At 43.7% G+C, this 22,570-nt stretch overlaps 1 protein-coding gene across 8 annotated transcripts in view; it reads left to right on the top strand.

The window, feature by feature from the left end:
* Window positions 1-22,570, top strand: part of ADAMTSL3 (ADAMTS like 3) — a 174,298-nt gene that overhangs the window by 36,700 nt on the left and 115,028 nt on the right. Inside the window, exon 1 of one of the 8 annotated variants that reach the window (XM_036231875.1) lies at window positions 2,567-4,927. The exons of the other annotated variants lie outside the window; for them this stretch is intronic. Coding sequence (XP_036087768.1) covers window positions 4,781-4,927 — 147 coding nt within the window. The 5' untranslated portion in view covers window positions 2,567-4,780. Of the gene's footprint in view, window positions 1-2,566; window positions 4,928-22,570 lie in introns of those variants that run through there. 8 annotated transcript variants of the gene reach the window in all.

Genomic DNA, 22,570 nt, shown 5'->3' with positions numbered 1-22,570 from the left:
TCTGTGATTTCTGCACCTCCCAGCAAGCCTCAGGGAAGGCTCCGCCTCCAGCGGTTTCTCCCTGCTCCTCAGAGAACATCCTCACTCATGGCCCAAGGCTCCATCTGAGTGTGTAATGCTTCACGCGCGTGCCCTCCCCCTCCTGCTGGAGTAAGCGTCCTAGAGCGAGCCCGTGTGATTTCTCCGCGTTCCCCCTGGACACAGAGTGGGTGGACAGTTACTTCCAGGAGTTACCGGACTTGAAGTCATTCTGATTATAGCTTTATTCCTGAGCACCCCAAGGAATAAAATAAATTCTTCCGAAATGTTAGCAATCCTTTGTCATAACACAGCATGTCCTGACTTCTTTTGTGTATATATTTGTATGCGTATTCGTTCCTGTTTTTCACTCTCTACCTGCAGCTGTGATTGTGATCTCCTTTTGTGTAAACAGCGATAATAGTCCGATGGCCTGGTTGGAGGATCAGCTCGTTCTCTGTTTTTGGACACTGGCTGCTCTACTTTTAATTCTCGACTCTTTGCGTGTGGCAGGCCACCAACGAGGACAGTGCTCTGGGTCCCTTTGGATGACTCCTTCTCTTAATTCCTTTCTCGGGGATTTAAGGCGGCAGGTTTTTAATTCTGCAGGGTTGAAAATAGTTGAGCACATTTTCCTTTCTCATTCGGAAAAGTCAAGACGTTTTGGCTCCAAATTTTGCCTTCGTATTAGGTTTCTGCTACTTTAGAATGCGCACGTGTCGAACAGAGCTCTTGGCATATTAGATACATGCATTAAATGCAATGATGTTCTATTTGAACAACTAAGCCCGAACATGCCGTTTTCATGACGCGTCCCAGTGCCTTGAGCCGAGGTCTCTTGTGTTCGACTTCCGCGCTCAGCAGCAGTGGGTGTAAGGAGCACGGATTCATTCGGGCACTTGTCCAGTCGTCCGCTCAGCAGCTACTGACCGCATCTCTGCAGCGTGCCAGGCATTGAGCCGCGTGTGGGGTGATGCGAAATAGCACTGTAGCCAGAGTAACTCCTGCAGGTCCCGTCTTGAAAACTAGGGAAGAGGAGGTTTTTCTTTTTTTAGAAAGACTAGGATTATAATTGGCCCATTGTTAAGGAAATTGGAAAATGAATTTTTTTTTGTCAATTGACCATTTTTAAGATGTGAAGACAGCATTGTGACTATGTTTAAAAGGAGTATCTTTTATAGATGCACATGAAAATATTTACTGATGGAATGACATAATGTTCTGCGTTTGCTTAAAAAAAAATGAGGATGAGTAGGAGAAGGGTCACGATTGGCCTTGGGTTGCTGCTGGTGGGGCTGAGTGAGGGGTATTTGGGGCTCATTATACTCTTCTGTCTACCTTTATGTCTATTTGAAAATTTCCATAATAAAAAAATAGAAAAGTAACAATTACACAACAACAACAAAACGAAAGCCACCACTCCTGTGATGTAGATAGTGTCATTCCATATTATCAATAAGGAAACAACAACTTGACCTCACCACACCGAGGTCTGTCTCAATGGGAGCCATGCTCACTTTTTGCTGTCCTAGACCACACACCTGAAATTAAACAATGTAATTAAAACACATCAAATTCACAAGAAATAAACTAAGTAGCAGAAGAACATTTTATAGTTAGATGTGTCTTCTGTAGATCTTAAATGTTTGTTCCCGACCTCTTTATCACACTAACATGTGATATATGGCAGTTTTCGATTTAGTCCAAAATTATACGTATGATAAGATAAAGTTTAGTTTGTTAGTATTCTGTAACATTCCATAGTATTCGGTTTTATAGCATTCTAGCTTTGCAAAAGTGTTCCGTGATGTTTCACACACTCTGACATCAGAACACGTTCGAGTTCGAGAAGCACTGAATAAGAGGTGGGTGACAAAGGTGTTTCGGATTCCAGGATTTACAAAAGTTAAAATGTGTCAGTGGGCACTGTGGTCTGAATAGCTACATTAAACACTAAACTAACTATTTTAAAGACAACGTATGCCCGGCAGTTGGCAGTGAAATCGTGTTGCCATCAGCGTATTTTACAGGCTGAGTCTGTTCTGCGTTCTAACGTGAAGCAGCGTCGTTTTCTGCATCGCTACAGGGTGGTACCGTTTAAACATGAGCTGCGTCCCAGATTCAACTCATTCAAGACGTGGATTTATAATGCCACGAACTTGGTGTAAACCTTTAGCTAAAATGTTTCTAAAGCACTTTTTTCCCCCTTGAGCGTTAAGCCTTAAAATAGTCCACTCCTAGTTTTTAAGTTAAAAAGTACATTAAACTCTCCCAATAGTATTTAGTAGAATAGAATGACAACAAAATAAAGCAGGGAGCAGCATCTTAGGATTTAGGAAATGCAGAAAGAGAAAGGGGTTGGGGAACGGACACCCGAGAATCGATGCTCATTTAATGGTGCCCACCTTTTTCTATGTCTGGTGGTGAATTTCCTCCTTGTTTTTCTTTGAGGAATTTCACTGAGATGAGAGACTTTACCTTTCTATTTTTTTTTTCTATAGAAAAACTTTGTTTTTCTGGGGAAACCTTTTCTTCCTTTATTTTCCAGAGCAAGTAAGTCTACGGGATTCAGCCTTGGGAGACGCTTGTGTTCAGGTATCCCATTTCACCCATGCCAGCCCCACACGTCTACATTTGGGTGAAATCAAGGTGAATATGCCTACCCATCTAGCAAAACGAACACTAACCTATAAAGAGTTGGTTGGAAACCATAATTTGCTTTACTCGTTAAAGTTGCTCAAGTTAAATCACTTAATGGAATATTTTTGTGATTCAAAAAGGTATGGAAAATTGAGGTTGGGTAGGTTGGCGTGGGCAGAGAACCCCCTAGAAATGCCTCTTGACAGTATAGCATTCAAACCTCAGAACTTGCATGGTGGTTTGAGAGATACCGCACTAAAATAAAACCCAGTCCGTCCCATTGGGTGATCGATCAACATGAAAACAGTCATCAACACAAATACAAATGGACACAGGGACATCACTTGTCTATAAGGTGTCCCCTACCTTCAGATGAGCCGTAGGATGCTTAGACAAATTTTTCAGATGATTTCCAAAATGGAAAGTCTGCATTAAAAAAAGTTCACCAGGAGTAAATACTATATCTGTGTGGATTTCAATTTGAAAAAAAAAAAAAATCACTTGGAACTATGGTTTTTGCTTTAATCTCCGAAGGACAGAATTGTCACCGAGCAGGTAACTTCGTGGAGGTGGTGTCTGACCTGCAGGTCCTAATTTTTTTCTTTGAGAGGTGGATACCATCTAAAAACTGAAATGAAAAATCCGGTGAAATGAAAAAGATGTGGAGCATCATGGAAGGTACAGAGCTGATTGCCCGGAGGTGGCACCTGTCGGGAAGGCCGGGCACCCAGGTCACCTAGGACTTTGCCCCGTCAATGGGTTTTTGTTCCTGGTGGGAGCTCTGGGAATAAAGCATGAAGGGTTGCATCTGAAATGACCTCTGATGCCTGGGATAGTAAACTAAGAGGGGCTGGGGCCTGAGTGACATCCTCAGGGGTGCTGAGTCACCGCGTGGCAGTGGGGAGCCAGGGAGGGAAGGGACTTGGAAGCTGCCGTGGAGACTGGGGTCACGGAAAGCACAGTCTCACGGCAAAGCGAGAACCAGCCTCCAGGACGCATGAGCTCAGCGGTCCGAGGATTGATAATCACAGCAAACTGACCTATGGCTTTTAAGGTGATGGGGTTTTCCAGAACTGATGCTGGGCACGGCGAAAGTATTAGGTTATTTTCCAAGTCCCTTGTTTAAATGCACGCCTCCCATTCAGAAAGCGTTAAACTAAAAATGATGCACCGACTGGCGGGGCACCTGCCATTACCTGCAGAAGAACTCATTCCCCTGCTGGCATTAGATGATGTTTTATCCATCTGACAGGTGCTTCCTTTGTCAGATCAGGGCATATGTGGATAAAACTGGGATTGAAAGGCACAAGTTGAGGTCACTCTTATTCCTTAAAAATACATTTCCCAGAAAATTCTGTTTTGCTTGAATGATAATGGGTGATAATATATAACAGGGCTATAGCTTTTGTATTTATTAATGAGTTTGGATTACAAGAAATACTCTAGAACTGTATTAGAAACTGTAAAAAGATTAACGTTCGGCTCTCTTTTTTAACCATTTGATTATATTCTGTAATGCTATGATTTTCATTCCGTTGACATTTCATGGAATTTACTGAATTTTCCTCGTTTGTGCTAGGTTATCTTTCTACTTCCTATATAGGGTCGGGTTTTTATCAGAACATCGCACGTGCCCGTTTGTCTTTCTTTGTGTTAAGAGGGAATGTTTCTTTACAAACAGCTGAGGATACGGCATCACCGAATGTGATCCCCGTCAGGCTATGGGGAGCACAGATACTGGATGCTGGATGCTGTCATAAATGACGTTTGGCTCATTAGCATCTGCCGAAACGGGCCGGGTAAATCATGGCCCTCGGAAAATGCACAATACCACATTGTCTTGGGGAGGGGTATATTTAAGGAGTTCTTTAGCTGACGTTTGTTACGACCTGCCACTCATTTCCATTTTCCGCGTTTCATGAAATTTACCTCTGTTTGTAACCATAAGAGTGAAGTGGGAAGCAGCGTGAAATGTCTTCTTAGACTCCCCTGAACAAAAAATGAGCTGAATCTTTCATTCTGTCAAGCCAGCTGAGCACCTACTCTCCACCAACTCCCAGGGGTAAAATGAACCAGGGCAGAGTCTGTTTGCAACCCACTCACTGCCCGGCGGGGGAGACACATGGACAAGAAGAATCCTCCTTCTGCTGCTGTGATAGAGGTGTCTGTAGAGGAGAGAAGTGGAGAGGGGGGCTCTCTTCTTGGCCTGAGAGATTTATTGAGGCACCAATGTCTTCAAATTAGATCCCGACCTTGGTGGGGAGAGACGGTGAGTCACAGTCCATAAGTGTGATTGGAATTCTGGGTCCGGTGCTGAGTGCCTGGTGCTTTTGACATTTTTGTGGGCTGCCCACATTATATGGGTGGAATGTCATGTCATTTTGACTCACCAGAGAAAGTGTGTGGGTCTAGAGATGTGGAAAACAGCTTCATTCTGCAATATGCTGCATGTTAGTGCAAATCTTTCAAATGGTTGCACCATGCTTGGTAAGCTTTGTCTGATGGCGGCTATTGCACCATCTGGAGAAAATGATGTTGATTAAGTTTTGGGGGGGATGACTTTATTTTAAAACCTTCTCTAGTCTGTTGACAGCACTTATACTTCATAAAACAAAATCCTGAGTTTCATATGCATAAACACGTATTAATTTTGACATCTATTTCGAACGCTTTAGGTAATTTATTTGGCTTAGTGCCTCGTAAAAGCAGGAAAGTGGCTTGAAGAACCACAGAAGGGCCAGGGGACCCCATTCTGCTGGATAGACATCTGGGATGGTGCATGAGGAGTAGACGTTGCAGACGAACATTTAATTAAAGGTTGGCATTCAGACTAGAGGAATGTGAGGTGAGCCTCTCAGTGTAAAGGGAATACTGAGTCTCTGAAACAAAAATTGTTATTTTTTTTGGTTGTATAGTAATGCTTTACAGCTTGAAACAGTTTATAAAATGTAGACTCATAATGACATTAAGTCCAGATAGTAATTTTTATGGCAACAATTTATGATGCATCTGCGTAGGTAAAAGTTCCCAACATATTTGTTGCAATTTGTAAAAAAATGTACAGTAATATAAACTGTCCAGAGCATAGAAAGAGATAGAAAACCTTTTAAAAGAGCAGTATAATATGAATACCAAAACATCCAAGAAACATAGAGAAGGAAAATATACTGCAGGCTCATGAACCAAATACTAAAATTCTAAATAACATATTAATAAGTGGAGTCCACCTTTTTAGGTTAAAACATAAAAGACAGATGTGAGTTACTAGTATATAACACTGTGCCCTAAAATATAACAGACAGCTTTATTATAGTGGTGTGAGGAGATTGAATGAGAATTTTAAGAGATTGATGACAATATTAAAAGTGTAATAATTGATGTTTATAACAATAATAGGTTTAACAAGAAGGTATTTCTTTAACTCAAATAATAATACCTAAAGAGACAAACTTGGAATAATAATAATAAAATAATGAAAATAATAACGTAATAATTATGTTTTATTATATATCATTATATTATATGTAATATAAATTTATAATATAATGTTATGAAATAACATAATAAAAAAATGAAAACAATATGTAACAATAATATTTTATATTATATGTAATAATATAATATTGTCATTAATAAGAAATTAATAATATCTTAAGGGGCTTACTTTATGTTGAAAGTTTACTAATCTAAGACAGTTAATTCTAAGCATTCTAGAAAAGCAGAGCATTGTTGTATAGAGAAAGGTTAAACCACATGCTTAATACTTGCCCAGGACACCAACAGTCCTCTTGTTCAAATTTGCATTCTTCTGATTCCATGATTTTCTCCCTTCTCGCCCCGTGTGAGGTGGAGCCCTGTCCACCTCATCAGGTGTGATGAGCAAGGCCTTTCCTGTGCTGCTCTCCCGGGCGCCCCAGTGAGGGCTGCTGGCGTGAGTTTTTCCAGTCGGTGGTTGGACGTGGTTTGTCAGCAGGACGTCAGTGCTTTCTAGAGGAGGAGCCATTCTCGTAATGTCCAAGGTTGTGTTTGTTTATCGCAGGGGGTTATTTGCATTAATACCCGCTACAAAAAGGTGTGTAGGGTGACACTTGGTTTATGCCCCTGGGCAGCATGTGTTTTGGATGAATGCAGTTTCCGTGGCAACCTGCGGTCGTGGGAGGAGGGTGGGCTTTGGAGCCAGACACACCAAGCGACCTTCGTATTTGCCTTCTTTAATCTTGGTGACAACCCTGTGTCAGGTACGAGTGTTTTCAGCTGCAGGAATGTAATGCCATGTCTGCAGCCGCTAACACAGATAAGGCCTGCTGCAGTAGCTCAGCGAGATCGTCACAGACACAGGGTCCCTTTCCTCTGTTCTCCGCACTCTGTCGGCTGTGCCTCGCATCGCTGCAAGGTGCCACGTCAAGGTCCAAGGAGGAAAGGAGGGAAGAGGGGTGGAGGCACCCATGTCGCCTCAATCAGAAAAACAACGTTTGCCCAGAACTCCCAGAGCCAGGTGCACCTGTTATGTGTCATCGACCAGAACTGGGTCACGTGGCCACCCAGATGCTGGGGAGGTAGGAACAAGATTGTCATGTTGAAGTAGGACTCACCACCTGGCAGTCTGCTACTGAAAAAGAGGGTGTGGATGTTGGGGGCCAACTATTAGTGTCCGACACAAATCCCATTTTTATTCCTCCCATGGAAAAGTCTGGATCGAGATAGGCTAGACAGTTGGGCCCAAACCACCAGCTCTAGAGGGACAGTCTGTCATCCGATGTCACTTTTAAGCCCATGCTCCTGACTGCTGTGCAATAAACCAGCGTCATTTTATGAAGGACGTTGGGTGCCATGAATGATATTTATAGTGACAGCAACATGACGGAGCTAGCCTTCGGTGAAAACGGGACGCTGCAGGTTTGAAGTAGTTTCTCTTTTTTTTTTCTCCCACAAAATGAAATAAAACAGGAAGTGTCCTTACTTACCATTCCAGTGGAGTGAATAATTTCCGATAATGTGAAGGCACAGCTTGTCAGAGATTTTCTGAGGAAACTCTCTCATCATTTAGCTCTGTTTGGACACCCAGGAAAGGCCCGAAGCTAACAGAAGTGGCAGGCTAGAGAGGGTTTCCAAGGATGCTGCTCAGGTAGTGTGGTCTAGGTGTAATTTGGGAATTTAATTATCAGAGGGAGTGGTGGGCTGCCTTCTTGCTGCAGGCCCCGACACGCGGCAGCCAGGCACTGGCTGTAACCACCATGAGGTTTCCTGCTTCTCTGACCCTGTTTGCTTTCCTCTGCTCATCTTTCACTTCCTCGCCTGGCCAGAGTGTTGAAACAGTATTGCGTGATTTGGCATCTCGAGGCAGGAGTCGCGTCCCTGCTCTGCACCTTCCGCCCTGGCAGGAAAAATGGCTCCGGCGAGTTTTTCCGTTCCCCATTCATTAGCCCTGTCAGGGACGCAGCCGGGCCTGTCCACACGTAGAGGAGAAGGGCTGGGTGCCGGGCCCCACGCTGTTTCAGAGCAGTGGCGGAGGAGGCCCTCCAGGGCTGGCTCTCACGTGCTATTTATTTATTCGTTTGTTTGTTTGTTTGTTTGTTTCCTTGGGAGGATGAGGAGAGTCCTCGTTTCTTTTCGGAAGGGGCTCACATGTCACCGCATTCGTGCCTGGGCCGGAACGGCTCTTAGGGGAGTTTTGTTTACTTGTTGTCTGCTTTCGCCCGCTATTCTGATCCAGTTTTAATTAAGGCAAACTCACGTCTCCCAAACATCCATGGTTCTCCGTGAGAAGGAGACAAGAGGCATAGTTTCGCTTGGCTGTTTGAAGATGAAGGTGTGGTCCCTGTTGCAGAGCATTGTGGGCCCAGACCCCCTACGCCCAGAGTGGCGGCTATCAGCAGGTGCCTCCCCGACGTCTTCTGGAGTCTTCACAGGTGTGGAAGGGTGACTCTGTACAGTGTCACCATATGCTGTTCCCCTGAAAACATTTCTCTGTTCCCTTTCCTCTCCTCTCCTCTTCTCCCATGTCTGAGACTACAAAAAATGCAAACGAATTCTCCATCATTCTAGAAGGGCTGGCGCGTGACGGTGTGATTGGTCAGTTATCCAGTGCCTGCGATGAGGGACGTGTGGGCGCAGGAGTGCCCTGCTCTCAGGGAACCGTGTTCCAGGGGGGAACGAAGAATGACACGGGGGTCGAAATGGATTGCCGATGCGAGCTCGGTTACGTGTTCATCGTCAGCAACGCCATGAGCACGCCGGGGCTGCTCCCGCCGTGTGCAGGTGCTGGCTGTTGGGGCCACTCACAGAAGTGAGACACAGCGGATGCTTTCGACTTCACGTAGTTGGTAAATAACTAATGGCCCGGGGTGGCTCGTGATGACATAAAATAAGTGAAATGATCTCTATGTGCTGCACAACTTCCAGAGAGGAGTGGTCTGGGCCGTTGACCTTGAAAGAAGATGGAGGGCACTTTGGGGTGGGGAGTGCTAGGTTGGGTTTTCCTGGCCACAGACTCGGAGAGGAGTTTAGTGTGCAGTATGTTTATTTGGGAGTTCCTTCGAGATCGACACCCATGGAAGGGAGGGATGGGAATGGCACAGACGGAGGGCAAAGTCGGGCTGTCAATGCAGACCCAGACCCACCCCACAAGGAACTCAGGAGCAGTGGAGCCTTCAGACGTCCCCAAGTTGTCTGAGGTGGGCCAGGCTGCTATACCCACCCATGGATAATCAGTCCCAGGATGCGGGCTGCCCCCACATGGCCGATGGCTGCTCGAGAACATGCCCCTGCAGCCGAGGCCACCAGAGCTTCGTTGATGGGGATCCTGGGTAGCCATCTGTCACCGCAGGGAGAATGGCATTAGCAGAGGTATGTATAGCTAGCGCGATGACCAGCCATGATGAGAACAGCTGAACCGTAGAGGCCGTCACCTGTGGAGGCCCAGCGGGAGGCCATGTTGGTTGGAAGGAGAAGGTGGAGGGTCTTGACGCCCAAGCAAGACTTTGAACTTTGTCCTGTGGCTATTAGGGGTGTGCTAAATAGTTTGAGCAGTGGGTGGGCGTGACAGATGTGAAATTATGTTTTAAAGGGACGCATCTGGCTTAGATGCAGAGGATAACTAGTGGCCAGAGTCGAAAGATGGCAGGAAGATGGCCGTGGACCAGGAAGCCGTGAAAGTGAATACGACGGTTAGTGAAGAGAATGAGTGAGCTCGCTCCCAAGCCCTCTGCCATCGAATTGACTGTGTACTTTTCTCTCTTGGGCCTCTGTTTTCCTGTCTGTAAAAATGGTAAGCCTGGAGGTCCCCTCCCAGCCCTAGCGGTCTGTGATTCTACATTAAAGTTAGTCATTCATTTAGGTCCTTTAAGTGCATCCTTGGGAAAGATGGTAAAGGCCAGTTCAGTGTAAGAGCAGACTCCTGGAAGGCTTGGTTTGGGTATTTTTAAGTTAATTAGTTCCTCCACTCTCTTGGCTTTCCAAATCCCCGTATTTCCACACAGAATTTGAAGCCAATGGATTATGGATTCAAGCTGAACCAGAATCATATATCAGCTATTACAAGCCTGAGGGTTTTGTGTCTTAATCAACTACAACATAACCAGTAACTCAACCCAGCTCCACACGAGACAGAATGAGCTCTCGTTTGTACAGAGATGGGCTGTCTCTATTCAAGCATCTGCTTAAACACTAATGAAAAGAGGATTCATACTGGCAATAAGGAAGTAAGCCGGTATGAGCCCATACTCACTGAGGACTTGGGTGAGATGTGTTTCTTTCTCCCTTGTGAGTTCTGTGGCATAGCTGAGAAGGACAGAAAAAAAAAAAAACCACAATAAACCAAGGAGAAAAACTTGCCCATCAGGACTCTGGCTCCCTTCTCTTTCAGAGTGGTTCCTAGAGAAATTTTTCCATATTGGAGAAATTTTAATTCCTTATTCATTGACTCAAGACATGGCTTGTTCTCCAAATCCTTTTTATTACTGGACGTATTAACTGTGTGCATTTGTTTGTTCCTTAAGTCAATTGTTATTCCTGCATTCGTTTGGTGACTAGTTCCGTGAAGTGCTTCGCGCCTGTGTCGGGTGCCGTGCTAAGTGCTGGAGGCACACTGGCAGGAGAAACCGGATCAAATCCTGGGTTTTATGGACCTTGCAGTCAGATATTACTCCCATAATCTCATGGTTTGCTCTTTAATTACAGACCACAGTCAGGTAAGGTCCCTCAGAGGAAGTGGCCACTGAGCTGACACCCGGAGGACGAAAAGTCAGCAGACCAAGTTAGCTAGGTGACGCTGGGTTGTAGCTTTGAGTCATTGCTGAGTATAATTTCAAGGTCATTATAACTTCGGCATTTTATATTATTATGAACAGAAGAGAAAAAGCGTGATCGTATATTGACTTGACCAAGCGTTGGAGGTCATCCAGCAGGTTCGAAGCCGAGCCAAATTTATGATGTCTTGAAATTAAGTCTCGGATGACGGGGAGAGGGGAGTCACCCTGCTCGGGGCCTTGCTGGCTGGTGCGGGTCCAGGTGCGTCGAGCATGACAGCGGCCACGCCGGACAGGACCCCGTGGTGTTGGTGCGATCTCCTCTCATATAGGTTGTTTCTCAGGACGTTGGGGTCTTTTCCAAGAAGGTGAGCAGCTGTGCCAGGAAATTTCCTGGACGTGGTGTGGAGCCTGTCAGGGACAGGAAGCTACAGAGCGAAATGGCCCAGGCGATGTTCTCTCTTGGGGATCATTTTTTCAGCCTCGGTTCCCTACCTACTCCTCCTTCAGCTCCTCACCCTAGGCATCAGGAATTCCCCCGTAGTGTCCAGGTGAGAAGTTAAAACGCTCCACTCGAGGAGAATCTGCTCACAGCATTTTGGGGGGAGCACCCGCCTAGAATAGACTGACTAATGTGAGACATGTGAAGGGATTTCTCATTGCAACATCAAAGTGTACCCCAAAGAGGTAAAAAAAAAAAAGTCATGTTTAGAAGGTAATTTGTTGCTGAACACAAATACATATTAAATAACATTTGCCGTTGATGAATGTTGGCTATTGATGAAATTGAAGAAAACAGAGTGTATGAAAACAAGAAAATGAGATGAAAAAAGGGCCCAAAAGCTAATCAACTGCATGATTAAAACAAATAAATTATTGATTTAATGTAAGGTGGTATTATATATTCACATGTGTGTATATGTGCATGTGCACACGTGTGCACACACACACACACTTTTTTTCCAAAAATATTTTAGATTTGTTTTCAACTTTGTGACCATATTTCCAACAGTTAATTATACTATTGATGACGACCAGAACTTTCTGTAGTTAAGGACATTTTCTGTATTTGCACTGTCTAATGTGGTACTGGCTACATGTGTGCCTAGCAGGTGCTTGAAATGTAGCTTGTGCACATTCAAGGTCATCTCATGCAGGTATATAAAAATGAGTAAGTGAAGTTTAACGTTGCTAAGCCTGCAAATGCCCTGGCTAACTGGAAAATGACTTGCACAAGGCCACTGCTGTCTAGCCAAGGAGACTGCTCCACTATTTTTAGTCAAGAAATTAGGACTTTGCTGTCAACTCTTCCAGTGCAAGTGCCGTCAGTCTCGGATGTTCAGTGTCCCCGTTTCTCTCTTCACCTGGGGTGACACACCACCCACGGGTGGCCCAGGGCATGCCGACTGCCAGCCGATCCCAGAAGGAGAGGCGTGGGATAGAAACAACACTCTGGCTCCTTTTATGACGTTCATAGCTGTCAAATAATATTTCTTGCGGGAGTTTGTTTAAAGCCTATGCCCCTAAAATGTGGTCTGGGTAATATTCTTGATGAGTTGTTGGCACAGAACCCGTGTTTTTCTATGTGGAATGGCTAACCATGGCTGGAAGTAAATCACCGAGAAAAGTCGAAAAAGAATTTTTCAAAAAACTTGATATCGTTAGACTTGAAACTCTGTGCTTTTTTCTTTCTTGGAAAGGGAAGTCCACTGTGGATTGTCAGATACGAATGTTCTAAATATGGTTTGAGGTATGTTGAAATTAAGTACTTCTTAAGACTATTTTGTGGTTGGTAATGTAGGGTAAGAAAGTATGTTAAATAGGATTTTGTAGGTTTTGCTTCTCTGTCCCTGTCATTAAATGTTGCTGTGCAGAAGGCACTTTTCCCTTTGCAGGTGACTTAAATGCCTCAGAGATTCTCCCTATCTGCATCCCCCAAGGAGTCTCTCCTTTTTCGTTTCAGTTCGAAAAAAACATCGAAAGAAGAAGAAGAAAAAAGATGCAGAGACTAGTAACGGACTTACGTGTACCCACCATCTAGAATTAACTAGAACTAATGTTTTGTCAGATTTGAGTCACAGTCTTTATTTTACTGCTGTTTTGCATGTATTTAGTTTAAGACGTCTCTTGGGTTGAGGTTGGAGAGGCAGGCAGAGCTGAGATAAGGATTCATGTTCAAATGAGTTTTTCAAGAACCGTTTCTGGGGACACCTTGTCAGGGAGTGGGAGAAAAGGATGGGGAAGGGGAGGGGAAGCACATCGGAGGTGGGTTCCAGGTAGAGTCCCGGCCTCTGCCTCATCCTGTGGACAGCTCTGGAGGGTGAATTACGTCGTCGTTTGTCTTGCCTCAAAGCAAGGGACCTGCATCTAAATTTTGAAACTGATTAGTGTAAAGATATTATCTTCTATCCTCTTTTTGCATTTTCAAAATCCGTAGTGATGCTCCGCATTTCATTCTTGGAACTGATTTTCAGTGACTTCTCTCTCCCCTTTTTCTTCCACTGTCTTGCCAAAGAATTTATCAATTTTATTAGTCTCTATAATGAGCCCATTTTTAGGTTCATTGATCCTCTTTTCCATATATTTGTTTTCTATTTCATGACTGCTGTTCTCATCTTTATTTTTTTTACCTACTTTGAGCTTCATTGGCTACCATTTTTCTGATGTCTTGAAATAACTTGAGATCATTGATTTTTTTTCAATGTTCTTTTCAAATATGTGTACTTAAAACTATAAATTTCCTTCCAGGCACAACTTTACTGCTTTCCTCAAGTTTTGGTATGTAATATATTAACCTTCATTTATTATGAATATATTCTGATTTTCATGGTGATTTCTTTTTGATTTGGGTTATTTAAAAGAAAGACTATCTCTTAACTTTTAAATATTTGGGAATTTTTTAGTTTTCTTTTTTTATTGATGTTTAGCTTATTTGATTTGTGGGCAGAGAAAATTCTTGTATGATTTCAATGTTTTGAATTCTTGAGATTCACTACATAGCCCAGGTTATGATCAATTTTTATAAACATTTTATAACTACAAAGAATATATATTCTTTAGTGGTCAGTTTACATTTTTTATACATGAATATTCATTCAGTTTATAATTGAATTATTTCAATATTCTATACCATTACTGATTTTTCATCTGCTTGATAAGGTAATAGAGCTGTGTTAAAATCTCCCACCAAGATTCTGGATTTTTCTATTTCCCTTTATAGTTCTTTCTGTCTTTGCTTTATATATCCTAAGGTTATGTTAGTAGGTACACTTTCAGAATTTTGTTTCATTCTGAGGAATTCAGACTTCCAGCATAATGAGGCATCTCTCTTTGTCTTTTTATCTTAATGTCTACTTTGATTAGTGTAACTAAACTAGATTTATTTTGGTTAGTAGTCTTATGGTATCTTTATTTTTATCTTTCTGATCTTTACAGTTAAGGAATGTCTCTTTTAAATAGAATATAGTTGAATTTTCAAAACTCATCCTTATAATCTTTGCCCTCTAATTGGTGCATTTATTCTATTTGGGTTTAGTGTAATTATTGATATGTTCGCATTTAAATCTTTCATTTTACCCTGAGCTTTCAGAACATATCCATCTTTTCTATATTTTTTCCTCTCCATTTTTTGCTTTCTTTTGGAGTGATTGAAATATGTATTCTTATTATACCTCTTCCTATCTATTAATTTGGAAGTTATGCATTCTTTTAGGAATCACACTAGAGATAAAAACACGGACCCCTGACTTATCAAAGTCAAATATTAATTGGTCCTTTTATCCTCTTCCTTGATGATGCAAGGTCTTAGGCTCCCTTGGATGTCCTTTATCACTCTTCTGATTCACATGCCATTGTAAAATGCTTTAATTCCGTATAAGTATTCTAAAGGCCATAAGCCATGTAAATTGCTGTTTTGCGTAGTTTCTTCCTTTGAATTTCCCCACATGTTTACTGTTCTTATTTTGGCTCTGCATTTGCTCCTGCATCTCCAAGCTTCCTTGAACCCCGAAGTCACCTTTTCACATTTTCTTTAAGATTGGTCTGCCATCATCTGAAAATGTCCTTATTTCATTCATGGAGGATAGTTTTGCTTTTCTAGCTGTCCTCGGTGGGATGGTTGATCCCTGTTAGTTCGCCCACCCGTTACTCTCCGTCAGACTTTGATCTTTGGCATTGTTTCATTTTCCTTTTGGTCAGTCTTATGTGATGTCATGTCGTATGCGCTTCGTGATAACTTACCCAAATGTCACAGGTATATACCGTTTCTTCATGTCAAATATCATCCTATTTAGGAATTTTTTTTTTTAACAAAAAAAGTCAAAACAAAACGAAATGCACATTGTATTGGGCATTATATGTCTCTTGCTTACGTCAGGCAGGACCTGGCTATGGTTCTTTTCTACCTCGTCTAGTAGCTATGAAAATTGCTTTCGTGGGGAAAAATAACCTGCATGTACTCATCCATGATATAGGATTGTGTGGGGACTGTCAGGGAGAGGTGGCCTGTGTGTCTCCTGAAATGAACTCTCTGGGGACCGTGGTGTCCCACCAGCATAGATAGATACATTCCAGAATATGCTTTGTCTACCCTCTGGGAATTTTTGTTTGAGCTTATTCAATACACTCCTGTCTTATCTGAGATGCCCCAGACACAAAGCCCAGGAGTGGGAAGAGAGTAGAGTTTAGACACAGAGCCCCATGGGGTAACTTCTTACACTCTGCTTCTGTCTCCATGTTGCTGAACGCAGTGTCTAGTGAAGACAACAGAATGCCCTTTGTTTTGTTTTAAAGCTGTTTGTGAGTGTGTTTCCTACTGGCTGGGACATGGTGTTGTGGCAGGACTGTGAAGAGTCAGGTGTCAGTTATAAATACACATGGCTATTGATTACCTTCCAACCTGCCATCTTTCATCACCAGCAAGCTCCCACTCGGTCCCATGGGCTCAGGCAGGCAGTGTGAACCCCCATCATGGTCGGACAGAGGCCGTGCAAATTGCAAGGTGTGTGCCCTCTAGAAATTGTATGGCCTCGCTTAGTTTGAATTATTGCTGGGATGTGGGTCCTTTATTGATTTCTTTTTTTCTTACCCTGAGAAGTCAGAAATCTAGATTTTTAGATGAAATCTCCATAGTTTTAAACATTAGCAAATAATTCCTTTTTGTGGGGTGGAGGTAAAATATATAATTACAGCTAAATTGGTCTGACCTGCAGGCTGGAGTCCTCTTGGAGATCACCACCGGGGTGCTCCCTATCTCTTGACTGTTATCTGGGGTGCTGCTTGCATTCTGTGCCGAGGGCACAGAAAAGATCATGTCTCTGAAGCCCATGTGGCACAAGTCACTTCATACGGAAGCCCAGGCCTCATTCCAGCACCTTCCTATTCCTTGAGTCTGGTCAGCCGCCAGGGCCTATTGATTCTAGCCCCTTAAAACTTCACATCTAAGGGAGTAAATCTTAAAAGGGAAGAAAAAAGAAACATTTGTAACTATGTGCGGTGATGGACCTTAACTAGACAGTGGTGATCATTTCACAATGTATACAAATGTCGAAACGTTGTGTATACCGGAAAGGAATACCATGTTCTATGTAATATTAAATGTAACATAACATTATCCCTCAATTTAAGAAAGTAAACTAACAGAAAACCAGAACAAAGAGATTTCGCATCTGTGCCTTTCTCTTCCAGACGAGGCTTGTGTGTAGCGTGGGCCTTTGTCTTTTGCTTGTGGCCCTGTGGCCATGCTCTTACATGTCTTTCCTCCCTCAGTCCTCCCCACACTCCTGCCCGAGTAATTTTTTCCAAATTATAATTTGCCGAAGTCACTTCTCTGCTTAAAAATATTCCAGTGAGTCAGTCAGTTACTGTGCTGGAAAGCGCCCCATGGCTTCCCAGATCCATCCTCCGCCCACCGGCAGGCTGACCTGTGGTATTGGCATCGTCTCTCCTGCCCTCGGGCTCCTGGTTGGGTTTGGCCAATGGTGAACCCGGTAGGGGGTTGAAGATGCTGAGGACAGAAGCGAACGTATTTCCCCAGGTCTTACTCCGTGGGGTCGCTGCGGACTGAGGTCTTGACCACAGACCTCAGGTCTCGTCAGGCAGCCTTTCATAGGAGCCTCTGCCCGCCCTCGCCCCAGCCAGCACACCAGGCCTGGCAGAGGATGTGACTCATCCGATCATAAGAGCCTGCCTGGCACCAGCCCTGGGGTGTCCCTGTACCCTGTCCATACCGTGCTACACAGTGTGTTTTAAAAATGCTCCTCCTGTGACCCCGTGGGAATCTGCCCCCTCTTTCCCACAGGGACCTCACTCTGCCACTGAATGCGCTGTACTCTCGGAAGTCTGGAACTGCTGACTTGGTGCTCGACCATCTTGACATGGAGAAGCCCTTGGCTGCCATGATTTGAAAACTCCTCATAGCACTGGTGGGGGATTTTTTTCTTTTAATAGAACAAGAGGTCCCAGCGCGAGAGTGAGTGGCAGGTGAGGCCGAGGAGGGGACTAAGTGAGGCGAGGAATCACAGAACACAGAACAGGGCCAGCCTCCCTGTAGAGGGGCTGGCAGGAAGACTCCAGGGAGCGAGACGCTTTCTCAGGGGTCCTCCTGGCCCCTTCTGACCGCAGGTACGGGGGAGCAGGGCTGGTTCTGGCTGTTCCCTCTCTCGTTGTCACCTGCAAACAGCTGTTGCAAGAGGAGGGTCTCGGTGTGGCCTGGTGTGTGCCCCAGGCAGTGGGACCGGCAAACATGGGAATGCTGGGGGATGGTGAGAAGAGGGGTGTGCTCGGATGGACAGATGGACTGTTGAGAGCCATGAGACATGGACCCGTGGGTGCAGGCAGAGCTGGTCATGTGCGCCTGGAGGCATCTGACACGTCCCCTTGGCGTGAGCGAAGGGCTTGGAGGAGAGGGTCAGTAATCAGGAACGCATTGGCTGGGCAGAGGTAGACCAGACCCCTGGGGGTCACTGACTGTCCGGGTGATGAGGTGGGGTGCAGACACTTCTCAGGAGAGGGCAGCGCATCTTGAGGCGAGTTACAGGGCTGTGGTGTGTTTCTTGTTGTCTTCTGCACAGCTTCAGATACATTGGTTTTGAACAGAATTGTGGAATCTGCGTGACGGCTTGAGTGATATTTTTATGCCATTGACCCCATTCATTAAAAAAAAAACTGTTTTGTGTCATTGAGGACCTTAAAGATGTGTTTACTGTGAACCAAACCTGGGCTGTTTGCGACCTCTTTGCGTAACCTTTGTGGTGACGTTGCACGCGAACATTTATTTGGTGTCTGGAAAGTAATATCCCAGTGGAACGTATTTTATTTTGGGTTGTTTTGAATATGGAGCTGTTAATATACTATTTCCAATAAGTGACCTTCTATGTGAAATCTGTGTTTAATTAACGAATGTTTTTGCAAGACACGTAGAACTGTGCTATTCATTATAAGTCACTGATTTAGGAGCTTGTCAGGAAAATATTTTATGATTTGATTTATGCATAATGATCCAAGAAAGGCAAGAAGTCCTCGAGTCTGTATGAGATTGCGAACACACTTATTCCTAAAATATTCTTGGCTTGTACCAGTCCTATTATATAATGAGTAAACAATATCTTTTTGGAATTTTTCATCCCAAATATTCCCTAGCTAGAACTTCATTTAGGAAAATATGATTTCCTTGGAGATCTTTAAGCCTGAAAATTTTAACCAAACCACACATAGTGCGTCTTGCTTCTCTAGATGTGTTTTCATAGGCTTCCCTTTAGTGGTTTTTTTCCTCCAACTGGAAAAAAAAGCCTTTATTGGGTCTTTTATTGCATAAACTATACATGTTTGCTGTATAAAATTGGGAAATGTAGATGAAGAAAAAGGAAAAAATAGAAAAGAGTTATAATTCTATCACAGTTAGAAAGTAGAGATGAGCCAAAAATAAGGGACTCGTCTTCCCTTTCAGCCTCTGTCACCTGCTCACTGTCTTGAGGGGACCATGCTCATCCTCCCAGGCCCCCGAGCCTTGAACTTGGCAAGCCCTTGGTCTATGTTTGGGTGAGAAAACAAGCAAATGCATCCGTGTCGAAGTTGGTCAAGAACGCCTACTCCTCGTGAAATGACCTCGGTAAAAGCCGAAGCCTTCGGAAACGCGGACGTGTAGCTCTGCTTGCAATACAGACCGAATAAAAAAGAAAACAGAAAACGAACAGCGGCAGGCTTCTCTGGGATGTCACGGGACAACCATGGTCACACGGATCACAGCAGCAGACGCACTGCATCCAAGACGCTTTGAAACGCCGGCCGGGAGCGAGGGTAGCTCGGCTGCCGTGTTTGACCGGAGTCCTGTCCTGCCGAGCAGCGGCTCATCCATGGGGAACACATGGGCTTTTTGTCTCTCATCCAGGGTCAGAAAGAAAGGGGTTCTGCCTGAGGCCGCGTCACAGACTGGCACGACGTCGGCTGACTTAGACTAGGGGGAAATAATACTCTGTGGACAGGATTCTGATAGCCCCTTACCTTACAAACTATTAATAACAGGGAATTTAAGTAGTTAGTTAAGACAACTTATGGAGATGTTTAGAAAAGGGGAGTCAGAAATAGAGGTACCCAACTGATAGACACAGACACTGCCTCTTGAGGGTTACCATCAATCAGGCAGACTTGGAGCCGATATCTTTCTAGCATATTTTCCTGTCACTGGATTTCAGAGGTTCGGCTGGATAACGTGTTCAGCTGAACGCTTCTCTCAGGAAACACACAGCACACAGCTTGAGATAAAAACCCCGCAGTTTCTGGTCCAGGTCCCTCCCCACAACCCTTTCTCCCTCCTGACATTTGATGATGGTGATGGGCGTTATACCGTATTTTTATTGTAACATTGAACTGTGTTCACAGATGCCCGGTCCGATTAGTCGGCCGCTTGCTTGGCATGATGGTCTGCTTACTATTTTGAAAAAGCAGAAATATGCATTCATGGAATTCTGTAAGATTAGGCAGCTTCGTGTGGCCCGTTTATCAGGGGCTTGGGTGGAGCATGGGAGCTGCGAAGCCGAGCACAGTGGGGCATAGATGGGGCGACAGAGTCCGGGTTCAAACAGACCTCAGCGGGGCTGGAGTATTCTAGGCCAAAAGCAACAAGAGGAAATTCAGTCATGATCAATGTTAAGTCTTGCATAAGTGAAAACGGGACGGAGTTGGCTCTGCTGACGCTCTGAAAAAAGACATTGTCAAGAACAACAACCGCTTACACTTACGGAAACATTCACTCGTTACAGTTACCCAGATGCCACGTCACTCAGTTTAGATTTTTAGGTGTTATTTAAAGGCTGTTGGGGTAAAGGTGATTATCACCACTGTACAGGTGAGTTTTAGAAAGTTTAAGAAACTTATCTAGAGCAACAGCTTTTTAACTCTTTTGTGATGCCACTTCCATAATGGGATCCAATAAATGGTGCAACCGAGGAAGGAAGGGAGGGAGGAAAGAAGGAAGGAAGGAAAAAAGAGAGGAAGGAAGGGAAGAAGAAAACTTAAATTTTATCAAAAGAAGCCCGGATCATAGGGGTACTGTGTGGTCTCATTCTCAGATGCAGCATTGTTTTCTAGACACTACATTTTCAGATTTATAATGTGCAGCCTCACGTATGTGCAGAGAGAATGTGTGTTCAGAGCTGGGACAGCTGAAGGGACCAGGTGGTTGGAGAAAGCTCGAGAAGGTTCTGTAGGAAAGAGGATGGAGACTGGCTGTCCACCATTCTGGAAGGATGCAGATTTAAGCAAAGCAAGCTTCATGTCGCTCTAAGGAAGAATTCACAGACGTGAATGTTCGGAAACCACCCCGGGGACACCTGATTCTGCTCCCCCGGGATTTTTTTTCTTGAATATATTGTCATAATGCCGCTGGCATCAAAGGGAAGAGACGAGAACTCGGTAGAAGTCGGGGATGTCATCGCTACTCTGGGGAAGCAGAATACCCGAGAAGGGCAGGAGGGCTGGCAGGAAACAGCAATGGGATTTCAAATCAAACTGTGACCATCTTCATCGCCAAGGGGAGAAAGAAACCGCGAGGACCCCTCTTGAGATATCATTTTCTCCCTGTTTTCTTAGGGAGGGAAATAGCTTACTGGTCCAACCAGAAAAACCAAATGCCTGCCTTTATAACTTGCCTATTTTAGTTATTTTAGAATTAAGATTCTTCTTCTTCTTCTTCTTTTTTTTTTTTTAAGTAAAGGTGGAGAACTCATGGAAAGAAACCTGACTCTAACCATAAACTGAACAGATGGGATAGTGGGAGTAAAAATAAATTAAAACAATATTGCAAAGAACTCTCAACTTTCACATTAAAATATATATGATGATGTTTTTCAACTTTTCACATTCAGCCTATCAGTGTATCGAGTGACAAAATGAAAAATCCATTTCAGCTGTGTATATTTCAAACGTTTACCTAAAATGATTTGGACTTAGCCGCCTGAAAGTCCAGATGAACGTATTAAACTGCTTATTGTATTTTTTTTTTATGAATTAAAACTCTATATTATGTTATAGGCAGGACAGGGTTATATTTGGTGACGTTTAGTGTAGAAAATTGAAGGGAACAGCAGTCTAATTAGAACGGTAAATAGTATGGGTTTAATTAGCCCTTATTCCCGATGACAGATTTGATCAGCTGCCAGACCCTTATCCTTTCCTTTCGCTTGACTGTTACTGAAATATTGCCTCTAGGTGGGCTCCTAATGGTGCTACAAATAGGTAGCTTGGCGAGAAGCCATGAAACCCACTGACCGGTGAGACTCGGGTGAAAATTATTGCTTCTAGTCTTTATTTCTTCATTCCGTGTTTGAAGGTCCTTTCTACAGATCCCTCTCTTAATTTAATTTTAAAAGGTTTTTTTTTTTTTCTTTTTTGGTTGGATGAGGTAACTTGGCCTAAGGGCTTAACGAAACCTGCTTCAGTCACACGCTATATGTCCAGGTTTCTTTATTCTACTGTCCTGGTCCCCAGCTTAGAACTTACCTATTAAATTCTGTCTCACCTGGACCTTTCTGTATGTGAACAGGATGTGGTTCTTGCTTGTTTGTTTTCTCGCTTGTTTCTAACGAAAGTATTAAAGTGTTTGGTTAAAATAAAGAAAAAAAACCATTGCAAAAATGCAGAGAAACAGCAAAAACGAAAGACCTTCAAATCACCCAGAGTCTTCTCAACCTGGAGGCAGCCACTGCTAAGATTTTGACGAACTCTTCAGTAATCACTGCTTTCTCTCTGCACATTTGCGTTTACCTGTATGAAAAACAGCAGAGACTCATCTTGTTCTCTAAAGATTGCCCTTTACCCTGAAAACATTAAAAAAAGAAAAGAAATTTCGAAAACCATATAAGTTCAGACAAAATAATGATAGCACCCCCTGGCTTCCTCACATTTAACCTTTTGTCATATTTGCTTCAGATCTTTTAAGGGGCTGGGGGAAGTAAGATGTTCAGTTGGTTTCCCTTTGTGTCTTTCCCCAATAACATCCACTCCTCATCCCACACCCTCCATTTTTTTGAGACAGTTTGGAATGTTTTCTTCTGGCCCTTATGCTTGTACAACCACTGCGTTTTTGTGTATATATTCATATACCTGAAGAGGTGGGAAGTGCTAAGTGTGTATTTATTTGAACGTAATTAAAAAGTATCTGTCTTTTCCTT

The sequence above is a fragment of the Rousettus aegyptiacus genome, unplaced genomic scaffold, assembly GCF_014176215.1.
Source record: "Rousettus aegyptiacus isolate mRouAeg1 unplaced genomic scaffold, mRouAeg1.p scaffold_m13_p_14, whole genome shotgun sequence".
NCBI classification, from domain to species: Eukaryota; Metazoa; Chordata; class Mammalia; order Chiroptera; family Pteropodidae; genus Rousettus; species Rousettus aegyptiacus.
This window is presented reverse-complemented; position numbering and strand designations above follow the sequence as displayed.